This window comes from Dasypus novemcinctus, chromosome 20 (genome assembly GCF_030445035.2).
Source record: "Dasypus novemcinctus isolate mDasNov1 chromosome 20, mDasNov1.1.hap2, whole genome shotgun sequence".
NCBI lineage: Eukaryota > Metazoa > Chordata > Mammalia > Cingulata > Dasypodidae > Dasypus > Dasypus novemcinctus.
Genome location: NC_080692.1, coordinates 29,780,320 through 29,799,650, shown reverse-complemented (window position 1 = coordinate 29,799,650; position 19,331 = coordinate 29,780,320). Strand labels below are relative to the sequence as shown.

The 19,331-nt window shown below is 35.6% G+C and overlaps 1 protein-coding gene across 1 annotated transcript in view; it reads left to right on the top strand.

Moving 5' to 3' along the window:
- The window catches only part of LOC101439509 (pregnancy zone protein-like), a 48,176-nt gene that overhangs the window by 14,197 nt on the left and 14,648 nt on the right, over window positions 1-19,331 (top strand). Inside the window, exons 12-17 of the mRNA XM_004451390.2 lie at window positions 605-832; window positions 2,377-2,440; window positions 11,603-11,745; window positions 14,423-14,572; window positions 15,603-15,767; window positions 17,405-17,513. Of these exons, the coding sequence (XP_004451447.2) occupies window positions 605-832; window positions 2,377-2,440; window positions 11,603-11,745; window positions 14,423-14,572; window positions 15,603-15,767; window positions 17,405-17,513 (859 nt within the window). The remainder of the gene's footprint in view (window positions 1-604; window positions 833-2,376; window positions 2,441-11,602; window positions 11,746-14,422; window positions 14,573-15,602; window positions 15,768-17,404; window positions 17,514-19,331) is intronic.

The window sequence follows — 19,331 nt, the reverse complement described above, 5'->3', positions numbered from 1 at the left end:
GGAGCTGGCCCACACGCAGTGCCGATGCACGCAAGGAGTGCCGTGCCATGCAGGGGTGCCCCCGCATAGGGGAGCCCCACACGCAAGGAGTGCACCCCATAAGGAGAGCCGCCCAGCATGAAAGAAAGTTTAGTCTGGCCAGGAATGGCACTGCACACTTGGAGACCTGACACAAGATGATTGCCGCTGACAACAACAGAAGCGGACAAAGAAAAACACGCAGCAAAATAGACACAGAGAACAGACAACTGGGGTGGGGGCGGGGGGGGAGAGAAATAAATAAATCTTAAAAAAAAAAGAGGATATACAGAAGCATATGAAAACTAGGAAAAAAAGAAGAGATAATAAAGAGTGAAATGGAAATTAAACAATTTGGAAAACTGAATTGTAAGAAACATGAAATTCTCTTCCAGAAAAATGTTTACTTTAGAAATACTCTGTTTATGATGCATAAACTTAAATGACTTTAAGAGGAAGCCATTTATAGATTATGCTTCATTTGGGAAAGCAATATTCTTACACGGTTCCATTACATATATATATTTGAATATATTTGATGTATTAATAAGAAATAGCCTAATACAATTTTTATTTCTTCAATTAGGCCATGTACAAACAAAATACTCACTGTTTTGATATTTTGTGGCTTGAAGAATCTCATATACAAGCACACCACTCTGTAAGGCATGTTTTCTCTCCAAGCAAGAGTTATGTTCACCTTGAAACTATTGCTGGTACTTTGACCTGTGGGGATAACCAGAAAATCCAGGCACACTACATCTTGAATGAACAAATCCTGAAGGACCAAGAAGAGTTAATCTTCTATTATTTGGTAAGATTAAAAGCTACTGTAGCACTAACTAGGTAGATCCAAAAGTGTGGAGTTTCTGTCTAATTTAAAAGATATCAATATTAATATTTTTTTTTTGTTTTTATGCTTGAAGATAAGTTACTTCCTAACAAAAATACTAATGCTTTTCTTTCTGGTCTCTGCTGAAATTTAGTGTTTTTTTTTTTTCTCTTGCTGGGTTGCAACAGAAAATTATAGAGTGGGAGAGGAAAAAGTATAAGACAAATGCTTTGTTAGTCAAAGAAATTGTTCTTCTAACTCAGTAGATAAATAAGAAAAGGGTAATAACCAATAACTTATTCAAAAGGAAATAAAAGTTATAAGCAATCATCTGGAAAAATATTCCATTTGACATTAATTGGAGAAATGAAAATTAAAACAATAAATAAGTATTTTTAAACCCTTAACACTTCTAAATAATTAAAGCTCATTACTAGTAATTGCAGGAAAGGAGTAAATTAACAGGCATATTGGAAATTTACATGATACTTTCAAGGCCAATATGCCTATGTATGTCCCAAATTTAAAATGTCTAAAGATGGTATTTACTCAAGTACATCAGTTTAAAAAGAAAAAATTATATGCAGGAATTTCTGTGTAAGAACATTAATCATAAATTAAAATTTTAATTATTCTATAAAAAAGAATTAATGAATTACAATCTCAGTTCTATTGCTTCCTAATTATGGACCCTGGGACAACTTACCTAATCCCATCTATAAAGATATATATATATATATATAAAGAGAAATGTCAGTTAGCTCACCTAAATACTGGAGATAATATTAACACCTACAAGTGCAAATTAAATAAAAATGTTAAAATTAAGTTATATACTTCGGTGCCTCCCACATAGAGAGTGCACATTTTGTTTTTCTAAAAATAGAGGCAGCAATAGATGATACTTACATAAATCTGCCTTCACTATATTTTGCATTGCATATAATAGATCTTAAAATATTTGTTGAAAGAATAATATGCAAGGTTGAAATATTAATATTCAATAGAAATAGTAATTGCTAAGTAAAATAGTACAATAATTTATAAAATTGTATATATGTAATCATTTTAAGTTTGTAAATATACATGTAGGAAAATATTGGAGGGAAAAATTTGTGATTGAAAATAACTTTGGTGGGGGTGAATGAGGACCTCATATTTTTTGAATGTAACATTTTTTTTAAATGAATAAACAAAATAAAATAAAAAAGAATTATAAGAAGCAATGCATGTGAAAATATTTTTTAAACAACACTGTATTGTGCTGATAACAATTGTTACTGTTATTGTTATTGCTCTACCCCAGTCATTTCCAATGTAAACTAGTTAATCCGGGATTTTTCAAATAAATGTGATGTTCCATTTTTTTAAAAAAATAAATAAATAAAAATAAAAACATTCCTGGACAAAAAGAAAAGAAAAAAGAAAATAACTTTGGGGTTGGATTTGTGTATTATGAATGTGTTTCAGAAAGTTTATTATGTATATGTTAAAAGAATGAGGGATGCATTTCCTTCTGTCTTCAGATCAAAGCAAGAGGAAGCATCACTGTGTCAGGAATGGAAGTGTTGTCCCTTAATCAAGGAAACAGTAAGTATTTTCAGGAGTTCTTATTTTTTCCTCTCATCTCTTTAAATTCTGAACAATTTAGGAAGATGGACCTATTTTCATATTAGAGGATAGAGGTCACCAATCTTCTGCCAACTAAAGACGGAAAGTGATAAAATAGGATGGCTTATTGCATTTATTTCAATTGATTTACTATTTTCTTCTTTTATAACACTTCAAAACTTTAAATTTTATACCTAAAGTAAAATATATTCATTTTATAAGACTTAAGAAATGAAAAAAAACACCAAAGCAAAATTTTACTGTTGATATTATTTTTGTGTTAGTTTTCAAGCATTGCTGCATAAAACATCACCAAAAATTTACTGGCTTAAAACAACACTAAAGTCTCATTAGGATAAAACTAAGGTGTCAGCAGAACTGCATCTCTTCTGGAACTCTAGGGAGAATCTGTTTTCTTACCTTTTCCAGCTTCTAGAGGCTGTCTGAATTCTTTGGTTTGTGGCCCCTTCCTCATTCTACAAAGTCAGCAGCAGCATGCCATCTAAAATTCTCTCTCCTGGCTTCCTCTTATAAAGTGTCTTGTGATTACATTGGGCTCACCCAGTTAATCCAGGATAATATTTCCAACCCAAGATTCTTAGTTACATTTGCAAAGTCCTTTCTGCCACATAAGTCGTCATATTCACAGGTTTGGGAGACTAGTCTTGGACATCTTTAGGAGGGAAGGGGGCATTACTCTGTCTACCACAGTCAGCCCTCTGGCCCCCAAAGATTCATATCCATCCCACATGCAAAATGCATTCATTTCATCACATCAAAATGCTCAACCCAGTACACCATTAACTCAAATCCAGAATCTCATCTCTAAGTCTCATCAAATTTCAGCATCTCAAACATATAAATTAGGTGTAAGAGAGGCACTGGATACTAGGGCAAAATTCTTCTCCATCTGTTGACCAGAGAAACCAAAAAGTAAGTTCTCTGCTTCCAAAATACAATGGAGGTACATTCATAGGATAACTTGACATTCCTGTGCAAAAAGGGAAAATGGAAAGAAAAAAGGAATCATTCGTCCCAAGCAATTTTGAAACCCAATGGGGTCAACAACATTAGGTTTCAAAGTCTGGCAATAATCCTCTATAGTTTGTGTTTTGCTCTCTGGTCTTGGGACTTTACTTTCAGAATAATCTTTTCCATTTCATGAATGGTAGCACATGTTGGCAGCTGAGTAGTTTTATCAACTTGTTTCCTACCTGTAGAATTTGAGGGATCCTCAGGCTTCTTTTATTTTGTACTTTCTCTGTCCTTTCTGGTCCAAGCTGACTCTTTCCACTGATTATATAAAGTTTTCAACAACCTTGTGAGTCTCTCATGCAAGTTACAGGTATCCACTCCATTAAACAAGAGGCCTCTCCGTAGGTCTTTCCTGGCTAACCCCATCTCTGTTGTTTGGCTCATGCTGAGATGGCTGAGGGGACCTATGAGTCACACACTTAATCTTTTCAAAGAGCCTTTGTGTGACTGAATATTCTGACCATTTGATATTTCTGAGGTATTAGCAAAAGGATCTTCAGCCACACCATAGGTTTTTAAACTAGAGCACATTTTTTCTCACAGTGAATTCCTCAATTTTTGTGTCTTTTGCAATCTGGATAAGTTTAGAATTTCCCAAATTATCAAGTCCTGATTCCTTTATGTTCGACATTTTTTCTCTCAATCTATCTCTTTCCTCTTATAGTTTACTATTAGCAGCAAGAAAAAACTAGGCCACGCCTTTAACACTTTGCTTGGAAAGCTCCTTAGCTAAATATCCAAGTTCATTGTTTATAAGATTTGATTTCTACATACCTACAGGACAAAGTCAGCTAAGCTTTCTGCCACAAAATAACGAGGATCTTCTTTCCTCCAGTTTCTAATAATGTGGTCCTCATTTCCACCTGAACCCTCACTGGCAGCTCCTTTAATGTCCATATTTCTACTAACAGTCTATTCATGACATTTTAGATGTTCTCTAAAATGGTAAATATTTTCTCTATCATACTTCTCACTTCCTTTTGAGTACTCACTGGCACAGCTAACATTCATATTTCTACTAGCAATCTGTTCAAAGAAATTGTGACTTTTCCTATTATGCACCTAAAAATTCTTCCAGACTCAGCTCACTGACCAATTCCAAAGCATCTCCCACAATTTTAGGTATTTGCTGTAGCAGCACATCCATCTTGGTACAAAAATCTGTATACATTTTCAAGTCATTTTTCCATGAATTTTTTAAAAAGAGTTTTCTAATTTATTTAATAGTGTTTTGCAAGCTGCTTTTTATTGAATTATCAATACCTCAAGAAACTTTCCTTATGCTTTTAAATATCCTCTATGACACAATTTTCTTTACTGTAAAATGTTCCTTGAATTCTAAATCATAAGTCTTGTTAACACAGCCCTGTCTTTGGACAGGTTTATATTATGTTATATTATCTAGGTTATATTATGTCAAATAATCCAGTAAATATCCTTGTTTCATTTCCTAACATAAATTTCCAGCCATGCCTTCTCTAAATTGTTTTAGCCCTGCACTTCTATATCTTATTCTTTTTAACAGCTGTATTCAGATATGATTTATATAATGATTACACCTATTAAAAATATACAACTTGATCAACTTTGACATGTATACAACCACAATACCATCACAATAATTAAGAAGATGAATTATCCATCACTACTAAGTTTTCCTCTGTCCTTTGATAAACCTTCCTTCTGTTCCTTTCTACTCACTCCCCTTTCACCCCATTTCCCAAGCAACCACTAATTTCTTTTCCACACCTATAGATTAGTTTGCATTTTATGAATTTTTATATAAATGGAGTCAAGCAACAATAATCTTTTTGTCTGACTTCTTTTACTCAGCATAATTATTTTGAGATTTTTCCATGCCTTTGCATGTATCAAATTCATTATTTTTAAATATTTTTCCCTCTATTAGAGAAGCTGTGCGTTTACAGAACAATCATGCATGAAATACAGGATTCCCATATACCACCCCATTGTTAACAACCTTACGTTGATGTGGAACATTTGTTACAATTGTTGGTAACACATTTCTTTTTATTTCTCTCCCCTTCCCCCCGCCCCGCCCCAATTGTCTGTTCTCTGTGTCCATTTTCCTGCGTGTTCTTCTTTTGTCCTCTTCTGTTTTGTCAGCAGCATGGGAATCTGTGTTTCTTTTTGGTGCGTCATCTTGGTGCGTCAGCTCTCCGTGTGTGCGGCGCCATTCCTGGGCAGGCTGCACTTTCTTTCGCGTTGGGCGCCTCTCCTTACAGGCGCACTCCTTGTGCATGGGGCTCCCCTACGCGGGGGACACCCCCGCGTGGCACGGCACTCCTTGCGCGCATCAGCAGTGCGCATGCGCCAGCTCCACACGGGTCAAGGAGGCCCAGGGTTACTGACGCCCTATCCACTGGGCCAAGTCCGCTTCCCAGATAACACATTTTTATAATTGTACTTTTAGTTGGTGGTTTAGTGGTTCAGTGGGTTTGTTGTTGTTTTTTTAAATTTTATTCTGTTGCCATATATATAATCCAACATTTCCCCCTTTAATCACATTCAGATAAATATTTCAGGGCTGTTAATTACATCTGCAATGTTGTATTACCATTACCACCATCCATTACCAAAACATTTCCATCATTCCAAATAGGAGCCTGTACATTTTAAGCCTTAGCTTCCAATTCCTTTTCCCCACCCTGTTCCTGGTTACCTGAATTCATTCTTTTTTATTAATGATTAGTACTCCATTCTATGGATATGGAATAATTTGTTTATCCATTCACTCACGGAAGGAAATTTGGGTTGTTTACAGCTTTGGGCTATTATAAATAAAGATGCTTTGAAAATTCATATACGAGTAGGGGTGCACTATTACTCACACCCACCAATAGTATATGGGGGTTCTAATTACTCCACATCTTCCACAGCTCCTGGTAAGTCAGTCCTTTTAATTTTAGTCATTTTTACAGATGTGTAGTAGCAGTATTTCAATATGGTGTTAGTTTGTATTCCTCTAAACACTAATTATAGTTAGCATCTTTTTTATGTTTGATTGCAATCTTTACATCTGCTTTAGTGACTTTTTGTCCAAATATTTACCCATTTTTACAATTTTGTTTTGTTTCCTTGTTACTGAGTTTTGAGTTTACATATTCTGAATACAAGTCCTGCATTAGATATATGTTTCACAAATATTTTCTCCCAATATGTGGCTTCTTTTGATACTCTTAACTGTGTCTTTGGAAGAGCAGAAGATTTAAATTTCAATGAAATACAATTTACCTATTTTATTTTATGGATCATGCTTTTGATGTTATGACTAAAGAATCTTTAGCTAACTCAAGGTTACAAAATATTTTTCTATGTTTTCTTCTATAAGTCTTGTAGTATTTTACATTTATGCTTATGATCCATTTTAGATTCCTTTTGATATGATGGGAGGTATGAATCAAAGATCTTTTTTTTAATATGGATATCCAATTTCTTTCAGTACCATTTGGTGATTGACTGTCCTTCCTTCACTGAATTGCCTCTGTAATTTTGTCCAAAAAGTAGTTGATTTTATTCATATGGGTCTATTTCTGACGTCTATATTCTGCTCCACTGATCTATTTGTCTATCTTTAAACCAATATTGCATTGTCTTGATTACTGCAACTTTATAAGAAAACTTAAAATCAGGTAGTGCTAGCCCTTCAACTTGTTCATTTACAAAGTTGTTTTGGCTTTTCAAGGACCTTTGCATTTCCATATGAATTTTTGAATCAGCTCGTTAATTTCTACCAAAAAAAAATCTTCTGTAATTTTGACAGGGACTACATTTAATCTATAAATTTACTGACATTAAATTGTTCATAATATCCCCTTATAATCTTTGTAATATCTGAAATATCTGTAGTGACAGCATATCTGTCATTCAAGATATTAATAACTTGTGGCTTCTCTGTTTTTCCTTGATCAGTCTTGCCAGAGTTTTATCAGTTTTCCAATTTTTTAATCTGATTTTCTCAACCAGATTTTAGTTTATTTTCTCTCAGATTTTTAAAAATTTTTTACCATTGATTTTTCACCCTGATCTTTATCATTTTCCTTCTTCTGCTTACTTTAGGTTTAATTTACTCTTCTTTTACTGTTCCTTAATGGGGAAGCTGAAGTATTGATTTAAGATATTTCTTCTTTTCTAATATAGACTTTTAGTGGTACACATTTCTTTCTGAGTGCAGCTTCAGCTGCATCCCACAAATATTTATAAGTTGTGCTTTCATTTTCCTTTGGTCAAATATATTTTCTAATTTTTCTTTTAATGTTTTCTTTGGACCATGGATTATTTAAAGTGTTATTTAGTTTCTAGATATTGGGAGGTTTTTTTTTTTTTAATTTTTTTATTTTTTATTGACTTTGTAATAATATTACATTAAAAATATATATGTGAGGTCCCATTCAACCCCACCCCCCCACCCCCCCTCTCCCCCCCCCCAACAACACTCGTTCCCATCATCATGACACATCCATTGGATTTGGTAAGTACATCTTTGGGCACCTCTGCACCTCATATACATTGGTTCACATCATGGCCCATACTCTCCTCTATTCCATCAAGTAGGCCCTGTGAGGATTTACAATGTCCGGTGATTACCTCTGAAGCACCATCCAGGGCAGCTCCATGTCCCGAAGACGCCTCCACCTCTCATCTCTTCCTGCCTTTCCCCATACCCTTTGTCCATTATGTCCACTTTTCCCAATCCAATGCCACCTCTTCTATGTGGACATTGGATTGGTTGTGTCCATTGCACCTTTATGTCAAGAGGAGGCTCAGATTCCACCTGGATGCTGGATGCAATCCTCCCATTTTCAGTTGTAATCACTCTAGGCTCCATGGTGTGGTGGTTGTCCTTCTTCACCTCCATCTTAGCTGAGTGTGGTAAGTCCAATAAATCAGATTGTAGGTGCTGGAGTCTGTTGAGGCTCAGGATCTGGCTATCACATTGTCAGTCCAGAGATTCAAATCCCCTAAATATATCTTAAACCCCAACATTAACTGCACCTCCAGCACATTAGCATGAAAGTCTTATGAAGGGAGATCCCATCTGAGTCCAGATTCATCACACATAAACACCATTTCCAAAGAGGGGCCATCTGCCCTGGTAGTTAACCCCATCGGCCATGACCATAACTCCCATGGGTCTCTTTAGCCCTCAAAGGAGCCAATATCTGGGGGTTGTATCTGCTTTATCTGTCTCTCTGACTCTGCTCAGTTGTGCATGAGGGCAAACCTTCTGCCAGCCTCCAGACTCTTTTTTAGAAACTCGTAGCCATATAAACTCATTTCTCCTTTCCATTTCCCCCTTACTTTAGGTCAAACAGCATTTTAAAGTCATGGTATTTTATGTAGACATGGATATTCTGCTGATCCGCATTGAACCTTCCGTATAAGGTCATTTTCCAGTTGCATCATCAGTTGGTAGTTGATAGTGGTCCCTCGTTGCCAGGGAGGCTCATCCCCGGGTGTCATGTCCCACGCTGGGGGGAAGGCATTGCATTTACATGCTGAGTTTGGCTTCGAGACTGGTAGATATTGGGAGATTTTGCAGAGATCATTTTATTATTGTTGTCTAATTTAATGCCGTTGTGGTCTTATGACTTTAATTCTCTTAAATTTATTGAAAGTTGTTCTATGGCCCAGGATATGGTCTACCTTGGTAAATGATAGAATGTGTATTCTGCTGCTATGTGTTCTTTAAATATCTTTCAAGTCAAGTTAGCTGGTAGTATTTCTATGTCTTCTATCATACTTGCCTTCTGTGTCTCCTTGAATCACAAATATCTAGTAGTTTGTGTTATCCCAGGAAGAGATTAACTTTTCATGAAAAGGGTCTGTTATAAAAAGATAAGTAGATTGGGTCTATTTATTTGTTACATGTCCTTACATGTTTCTTTGAATATATATGGCCTATCATATGATAAAATTAGTTCTAATTAACAGCATAGATTTAGAGATCAAAAAGTACATATAAGTCAACATAGATGGCCAAGAAGAAGTGAAGAATGTGTATTCTAAGGTTTGGAAAGTGCTTGTCATTTATCTCTGAAACTCCATTTCTGAGCATAGTACCTGGCACATAGTGGGTACATGATAAATATTTTTAATTAATTCATACAAGGGACATCTCTTTGTTTATAATTTATGACACCTAAACTGAGAAAGATTTCCCATCAGGACTATATTTGAAAAAAGTATCTCTTCCTGTCTTGGTAAATCCTTGAAATACAAGGTTTGGAAAAAAGCATCGATAAAACATGGTCCATGCCCTCAAGATGCTCACAGTCTAGTAGAGATTATAGGTTCTGCTTTTTTTGTTTGAGCATTAAAAAGTACAACTAATCCCAGGCTTTTTTTAAAAGCCTGAATGGTAGAGATACATAAGAATTTAGAGATCATTAGTCCAGTTTCCTCATTTTGCAAGCAGAAAAATTGAGACCCATAAAATGTCTCAACTTGCTCAAGATAATCTACTTAGCAAAGGCCTGTACAAAAAGAGCCTTTTCTCCATCTATTGCATTTCTCTAGGTGTCCTTTCCCTGCTTTTATTTAAACAGTTCAGTACACACTAAGCATTGTACCTTAACATTTGTTAGGAGCTTCCATATGAAAACTGATTTCTAATTATCTACCTAACTCAATTATTTGCAACTATTCCTATAAATAATCACATAAAGCTTGGTTAAAATATACCTTTATAATTAATCATAAATTTTATTTTGTATTTCAAAATCTTAATGAATTTTGTTGGTATTCTTTGAATTTCAGATTAGCTTTCTGTCAAATTTCTTTTAACTCTACTTCTAGATGAAATCATTGTTCTCTAGTCTTTCCCTTTTTCTACCAGTATGAAGCTGCTAAGGCCATGAAATGCTGCTCACCATAAATTCTTTTTAGGTATATAAAATCTTTCTTAGGTCTATAAAATACCTATACTAAATATTTTCTTCTGTTGAGAAAAACAAATGTGAAAGCATCTACTCAAATATGTAACAGTCATTCTAAATTTCCATTTACTCATTGATTTTATGGGAATGGAAATTATGTGGATTTTCCTAGGGCAGGTAAGCTTGTTCCTCACAACATGTAGAAAAACAAGCTGCTTCATACAGCAATGTCTTGAAAAGAGTTTCTGTAGTAAAGTTTAATCCTACATAGATTGAGTAGAGGGGTGGAATGAGGAGAAGGAACTATCTGTCTCCTTCAGGAAAAAAAAAACAGACTTCATTTTGTTTGATGATAACTAAGTGCCAGTTTTCCTTTTGGCTTTGACTTGTAGGAAAGTCAGTGCTAAATGTCAATACCCTAAAGTAATGAACACTTGGCCACTGTTTTCTAATAAAGTTAACTCTTGGCCTGTGTTTATCGCTTCTCCAGAAATCCACTTCACTTGGTTTCAGTATTATCTTTCCAAATTTATGTTGACTATGCTATTTTTTGTATTTGTTCCATAAGCTGCCCACAGTTTTTCTATATACAGATAAGGTATAGTTTTTAAAGAATAATTTTACACCATAAAGCTCAAACCCAGAGTGTTTTAAGAGAAAATCAAATCCATTATATTATACACAGAAAGCCACCATTTATAAAAATCAGAGGAGCACAGTGAATGATTACTTGCACTTGTATCCATCCCCTCTGCTCTACTGTAAGCTGCCTGAAAGTGGATACTGCCACAGCCTTGCTTTCTTTACCTTGTCCTCATGCTCAGGACAAGAACTGTGATGATTTGAATCTTAGATAACTAGAAGTTCTCTCCTTTTTTTTTTTTTGGCTTCTTTCTTAATAAATCTTTGTTTTTTTAATTTAGAAATAGAGACATGCATTAAATGAATATTTCTCCTTATATCAGTAAAGATGAATGATTACACCTTTATCTTTCAGGAAAAAGCACATTAGAGATACTAAAGAATAAAAAGTACTTTAGCACAGAATGTCCTTGAACATTCCTCCGTGCACAGTGGTATGCATCCAAGCCTTTCCTTACTTCACTAAACTCCAAATGTGAAAAGTTATGTAATCTGCGTACCTCTTCTTTAGGAAGTTATAAACTCTGTTCTTAAACTAATGCTGTGCGCTTTCTTTGTTCTCCAGTGAAAGGAATATTTTCCTTCTCCTTCCGAGTGAAGCCAGACCTTGCTCCTACTGCTCAGTTGATTGTTTATGCTATTTTACCTAATGGGGAAGTTGTTGCAGATGCTATGGAATTGGAGATTGAAAATTGTTTTGCCAACAAGGTGAGTGTTTTGGTTAAGCCTGGTCTTTTTATCTTACTCTCCTTGTGAAGTGTGGAAGATAAGAAAGGTGTGTACATTAAAAGACTACTTACTATATTTGGTGTATTTTTTCCCCAACCCATACTATTTTTTTAATGTATTTTTGTTACAGATATTGTGAACTTGCAAAACAATCATACAGATGTGTAGATTTCCCATACACCTCCCATACACTGGTAGAATATTTGTTACAGATTATGAGATAATATCATCAGACTATTACCACCAATCATGTATGAGTGATATACTTCAATAAAATAAAAAATTAAAAAATTAAAAAAGACTATAGAGTGCCCTTAAATTTTTCTCCAGAGTGACTGGAAAGGCTGCGAACGTCCCCATACACTGAAGGGTCTAGCAGAATAGTCAAAGGCAGGCAGCCCTAAGACAATATTTTAAAAGTTTCTTCTCTTAAAATCTATGTGGATTTCAAAATTCACTCCCTTATAAATCTTTAATAGTTTTAATTTGTATATTTTATAAGTCTTTAATAGTTTTAATTTTCACCTATTAGAAGTCTTTAATAGTTTTAATTTTTAAATGTTTGGTCTCCAAATTTTCAGTTAAAAAATGTTGCTTCACCAAGTCAATTTTAACCCATAATACCCCCTGACACAGCTTCAGAAACAGTGCAGAAACCAGTAAGATATTGTGAGTTTAAATTCGGTTTGATTATACAGAACAGGGGTGTCTGTATGTCCCCTGATTTATGAAATATAGTAGAGAACTCTAATAATGACAATGACATAAAAAACTAACATAGTTGCAAATGAAAACGTTTTTATTTTCAAAGAATATATAGTTGCAATGTGAAACACACTGGAATAGAACTAAGTTAAATCCTAAGAGAATTTTATACAAAATTTTTCATGATTTTTACTGAATTTTTTTATGAAAAAAAAATTCACTGATTTTTGCTACTCTGGGAGCATAAACTTAATGCTAACAATCAAGTAAATTAAGTCTAATTTACATATCTTTTTTTAATGAATCGATTTTATTGATAACGTGAATAAAGCATAAATCTATCCAAAGTGCACATTTGGTGGCATCCAGTATAATCACAGAGTTTTGCATTCATCACTTCAATCATTTTTAGAGCATTTTCATTATTCCAATAATAATAAAACAAAAAAAAAACAAAAACTCATTACCTCTCAATCTTTTTTAAAAATATACCTACAAGTGCTCTTTTTTCTCTTTTTTTTTTTTTTTTTTGATGATTCAAACCACAGTTTCATTTTTTTATTTGTTTGTTTGGGGTTATTTATTTATTTTTTTCCAATATAACCCACTCCCCATCCCCTACCACATCATTTTTGTAAATTATATTTTTTTGAAGATATATGCATCACATAAAAAATGTTACATTAAAAAATATAAGAGGTTCCCGTATACTCCCACCCCTCCCACCCCACTCCTCCCACACCAACAACCTCCGCCATCATTGTGGCACACTCATCGCACTCGGTGAACACATTTTGGGGCACTGCTGCATTTCTTTAATATGCACTTTATGGAGAGCAAAACAATAACATTTCTGTAATAAGAATTCTATTTAGATTGTCTTTTATTTTTATATACAATGATTAGGAAAGATACATGGCAGATTATACACATTTTCAACTCCACACCTGAACTGATGTGAGACCATGAGCATAGTTTCTTTCCTCTTTGGGTCTTCTGTGTTTCACATCAGCTGAGAAGAGATTCCTGCCTCTTGTTTCAGTGCCCTGACTGCTAATCATGGGTTGTTGCTTGGGAAACCTTGGAATAGCTGCGTTATGGCAAGTGTGCTTTTTCTCTAACATGAGCACACTTTAATCATTCCAGCAATGATCTCTCTCTGATGGGCAGTCTTCTCTTCACATTGTGGAAATGAGAGGGAGATTTTTAAAACATTCTCAGTAGAAAAGTAACTTTCTCCTTGGAGTCCAATCCGAAAAATGCTTCTGACTGGTTTAAGTATATGGGGTGGAAAAGAGTTTTGAGATTGTAATAGTTATAAAAGTTGCTGCTATAGGTGTTAGCAGATTTTATCTAGGTTCTTGACTATGCTGCAGAAATGAATTTCAAGAGCATGTCAGGTGAGTTAGGCCAATAATTTATTCAGGCAGGGAGGGACGAGAAATGGGAGAAAATAACAGATCAGGGATCCCAGGTAGAGAGGAGGGGATTGAAAAGTGATAAAGCAGGCTGATTTACAGGCTACAATTTCCCGTTATAGGTTACAAACCCCCACGTTTACTTGCATAGTGATCCAAGCGGGGGAGAAGGCAGCCAGAGTCGGGGTTCAGAGGCAAGAGAGCAAACTTAGGCCTGGTGCCGCTTTTGGAACTGTTAATTATCCCACCCCTTTGCTAATGGCAGGGAAGGAGTTCCAGCTGTTCACCATTTTGATGGCTTATTTCTCCCATCAATCTCCCAGGAGGGCCCAATGATAAAGACCTTGGGGAATATCCAGGGCTTCTCCTGGCTTCCAGAAGAAGTCTTCTTCTGAGTGGCAGAATCTTGGGGAGGGTCTCCCAGCAGCCATCTTGGGGTTATTGATGTCCACATGGACTTCTTGCCAGGTTCCAGATTCATCTATTGAGTCCCTATCTTACTAGCCTGTTTCATTGGCCTATCCTCTCTGCAGGTAACTTTGAGCTTCACTTCAGCCCAGAGCCTGCCGGCCTCAGACACACACCTGAAGGTCACAGCCACACCACTCTCCCTCTGTGCCCTCCGGGCCGTAGACCAAAGTGTGCTACTAATGAAGCCTGAAGCAGAACTCTCCCCTCAATCGGTGAGTCCCATCTCAGTCCTGGATATCAGAAAAATCATTTCCAAAAATGGAAGGGCAGGAGCAGGCATCACAAAACCTGGAAGCAGCATGCCCAAAGCTCTTGGAGTCAGAACAAGTTTGGGATCCTCTAGAAAAAAAAGGTCATTGATACAGTAGAAGTCGCAAGGGAATGGTAAACAAGGAAGGTCATACCAAGCCTTGTCAACCTGATGTGGAGTTTGGAATGAATGTTAGTACAATGGTAAACGCTGAAGTGTTTTAAGCAAGAAAGTGACACTTTAGATTTATCTATCAAGGTGATGTCTGCTGTAAGAATGTAAGGACAAGATGAAAGTATGGGACCAATTAAGAGACAGTTGTAGTAACTCAAGTATCCGATTAAAGCAGCCAGATCAGGAGGTGTGTATGGAGTCCAGTGTGTTTAATGGCCCTGCAAATCACATAACCGAGCAAGGGACCTGGCACTAATTAATTTCTAGATTGTCTCCGCACCCAGTTTTCTTTCAAGGTAAACTTGGTCTTAAACTAATAGACTAAAAAGAAAATTTGGTCATAGCCTAATCATATAAAATAAGGATTGTATTAAATATAAAAAATCATATAAAATGAGAAATGAATAAAATATTTAAAGAGGGTATTTCTAGGTGAAGGGATTATATATAGGTGGCTTTTATTTTCTCATTACACTTCTCGGTACACTCCATGCTCTCTGCTTCCTTTTAAAAGTAAATACTTGGGCTGGGTGGCAGGAGACTTGAGTTTTATTCTTACACAATCTAAATGTACTCTGAGACTTTGATCAATTCATTTAATCTCTTTCTACATTACTTTCTTTTGTACAGCAAGAGGATTAGGAGATAGAGCCCTCAATATTGCTCCATGATTCTCTGTGTTGTTTTCTAGAATGTAATCATGGGAATGTTAAATAAATACCATAATCTGTTAAATCCCTTATCGAAAATTATCACTTTTAAAATTTTTAAAAATGAAAAACAGGAAACTGCTTCCCTTTGTTCTCTTGCTTTTACAGGTCTATAATTTGCTACCATTAAAAGAAAAACAAAGCATTATATATAGAGGCCCTCAAAATGAAGATGGTGAAAACTGCATCAATGTAGAAGATATCACTCACAATGGAATCGTGTACACACCAAAGCAAGTCATGGATGATGATGATGCTTACAGTATCTTCCAGGTAGAACATTACCAGAGTTAAGATGGAGAATAGTTGAGCTTCTAAACTCTAGAAACTGTCCTTCCTCCCCGTCAACAAAGCCATGGTTAACAAAAAAATATTGAAACCTCGAAAGGCACAGAGAACTTTTTTATGTACAGATATTCAAACATGCATTTCTCTGGTACCTCAAGCAGTAAGTGGTTTACTTTTCAGGCCCAAAACCTTAACCAAGTTGATCCCAAAGTTTGCCACCCCTGTCATATTCCCCTCTTGCTGACAAAAAGAGATTTTAATATGGGTGGAGAAAATAAACAAACCATGTTCCATATCTGCCCCCTTTAAAAGTGTGGGAACCTTGCTGGCAGCCACTGCATCAGCCACTTGCAAAATCAACAGTTACAAAATGAATAAATGATTATAAGTTTAAAAATATGATACTTTAGCCCTCATTTTAGTATGGTAGAATTTCAGGAAAACTGAAAGTTTTCCCTTCATGAAGAAAAGATTAACAAAAGGTGGGTTAAAAATATTAACAGACTTTAACAATGTGTATCTTCAGACTAAACTGTAACTCTACAGGAGAGTTTATCCACATTGTGAGATTAATGTTTATCACTACCAAAAAGGACTGAAATCTCTCATTATATCTTGAGGAAAATATATTTAATTCTATCAGTAGAATTTGGCAGCTTACTCTTACTGAGAGCATGTTAAATCACTCTCTTCTTGTACCTCCAGAACTGTCAGTTTGTGGTGGAGGGATGGAAAGAGGACACTTTAAGTTTATCAGGAAGCTGATTAGTCTTTAATTTTTATTTCTAACCTCTTTCTACCTGTCCCATAGTACTATCACCACCGACAACTGTGCCCCCAAGTCCCACAGTTTCCCATGTACTAGAACAAGTAGTGTTTACTGATGGCCATCATTGAAGCAAGCAGAAGTGGGGAAGAGGGACATTTAGGAATCAGGCTACTATAGATAGAGAGAGTTGAGATGGTTAAAGAAACTGTGAAAAAGAAAAGGGAAAGAACAAATCATGAGAGGGATATTCTGAGCATGAATATTCAAGAAAAGGCTTAGCGATCAATAAAACACAAACAAAGCCAAGTTTACTAAGATTGTAAAGTAAATCTCCAATGTGCAACCCTACAATTTCAAATGAAAAGAAACACTCACGAAGTTATTCTCTACAATAAAGACACAAGATTATGTTTTTGAGTGTGTATGTATACCCATGACACACATATATAAATTTAATTGATACATGTTTTGGGGAAAAAAGAAGGAAAATAAAAAAACCATCCAAGACTAATATACTTAGCTTCCTAGGTACAAAATACAATTAAAGAGGCATCAGAGCATAGTGGACAAAATTCTGAAATAGGAATCAGAAGTGAGTTCGAATCCCAACTCTACCATTCACTAGCTGGCTGAACTTAATTTTCTGTGCCTCAGTTTTCACACTTGTAAAATTACTCCCTACTGCGTGGAATTTTCATGTGATCCTATGAGGTATGTCTGATGATTGTGACATACTATAAAAAACTTATTCCAGTCTTAAGATTGAATTGCCAGTATTCTTGAACAATGAATATTTTTTTCCAGTCTTAAGATTGAATTGCCACTATTCTTTAACAATGATTTTTTTTTCCAGTCTGCAGGATTAAATATTTTTACCAACTCAAAAATCCATAAGCCACGTTATTGTCTGCAGCCTCAACTGTATCCAGGGATTGCTCCTATGGCCTTTGGAGGAGGTATAGGTGAGATCTATTTTTCTTCTAGAGTAATAAAAGAAAATGTGATGCACTGGACTGGAATTAAAAGCTCTTTTTGTAAATAGTGGGTCTGGTGACTCTGCAGCAATTTCTTGGTAAGTTATCTTCAAATAACATTTCTCCAAATAAATGTGATTTTTAAAGCCATCATTATTATTCTCTCTCCCTGACATCAGAATTGACTACTTTTTGTTCTAGCCTTCAATAGTCTTTCTACTTCTGATCCTCCTTATCCTCTCTGGAGTCAATAGCTAAATTAGTCAGGATAAGGTAGATTCTTATACTGCCATTAACAAATAAACCCCTGCCTCTCAGGGGCTAATCATATAATAGTTTGATTTTTGCTCTCACAGACCTTGCTTGTGAGTCCAACAGCTCTCCAGAGCAGCTCCCTGCCAAGCACTGAGTCAGGGATATGCAGTCTGCTTCCTTTTTGTGACTCCACCATCTGCAACGTGCCTCACAATTGCACCACCAAGGGGAAGTAGCAGGAGGGCTGCTCATGACTTAGGACCAGGAGTGGAAGTGGCCTACATCACTTCTGCCTGTATCCCACAGGCAGAATTTCTCACTAGCTCCAACCTAACGGCAAGGAAGGTTGAGACATATCAAGGGTCCTATAGATATTAAATGTCTTGATCATAATCCTTTTATGGAAATCAAAGTGATTTTGAAACACTGAACAAAACACCTAATTGATCTTTTGGCAGACACTACTAATCTCATTGTGTGTGTTCCAAGTATATGTGGGAATGAGAAAAAGTTGAAAAGGTTCAACTTTGAGCATTCTTTTCTACTGCTGTCAAGCCTGGAGAAATTTCTATGTATGGGGATGTCTACTATTCCTACTTTCTAACAAAAAAAATGAGGAAAGGACAAAGTATTTTTCAAAAATAAGAATTAAACACATATTTTAATACATATAAATGATTTACGTGGGAAGATGAGGTGAAATGTTCTAGTTGAAAACAGAGGAGGAAATAAGCATATTCCTTCAATAGCAAGACAGCCCTGTATAGTGAAAAAAGAACACTGTGCTAACAGTAAAGGAGTAAGTTTTTATCACAACCCCATCTGCTATGTATCTTATGCTACTTTGAAAATTCAGACTCAACCTTTGGTGGCTCATAAGTAGAATAACAACACCAAACTCACCAAATTAAAACAACTAAGCTTGATTCCGTGTGAAAGTATATTTTTTGTTTAAAAAACAAAACAAAAAAGTACTATTTATTTGTTTGTTTTTAGGAGGTACTGGGTATTGAACCCTGGACCTCACACATGTGAAGCACACACTCAACCGTTGAGCTACACCTGCTCTACACTATTTTCATATCTGTCTTACCATCAAGTGTACATTTTCTTTCCAGTTCTAAGAGAATAAAATGTAAATGGAATGCTCTAAGACACCTGAAATCACAGAATACCCTAGATTTTGTTCTTTCTGTGCCACTTATTTCTCATACACAGTCATTGCCTCCAGGTCTCATAGCATTACTGTAGTTATGATTTTAAAAGAGCAGATCTATCTATATTATTTTATATATCAGGTACAAATTTGGAAACGTTATCTTCTGATGGCTGGAGTACAGTTGTTTTTTTTTATCAAGCTTTAATAAATCTGATTTACTTGGTCTGATCTTCACAGTGTTTCATGATATAATTACACCCACCATTTACACTACTATACCCAACACACTCCCCTCCCCCCAAATAAATAAACATTCTTCTTGAGAGAGGTTCCTTTTTACAGTCTCCCTTTCAAGCATCCCCTCCTGCCTCTCTGCTTAAGTGTATAGCCCT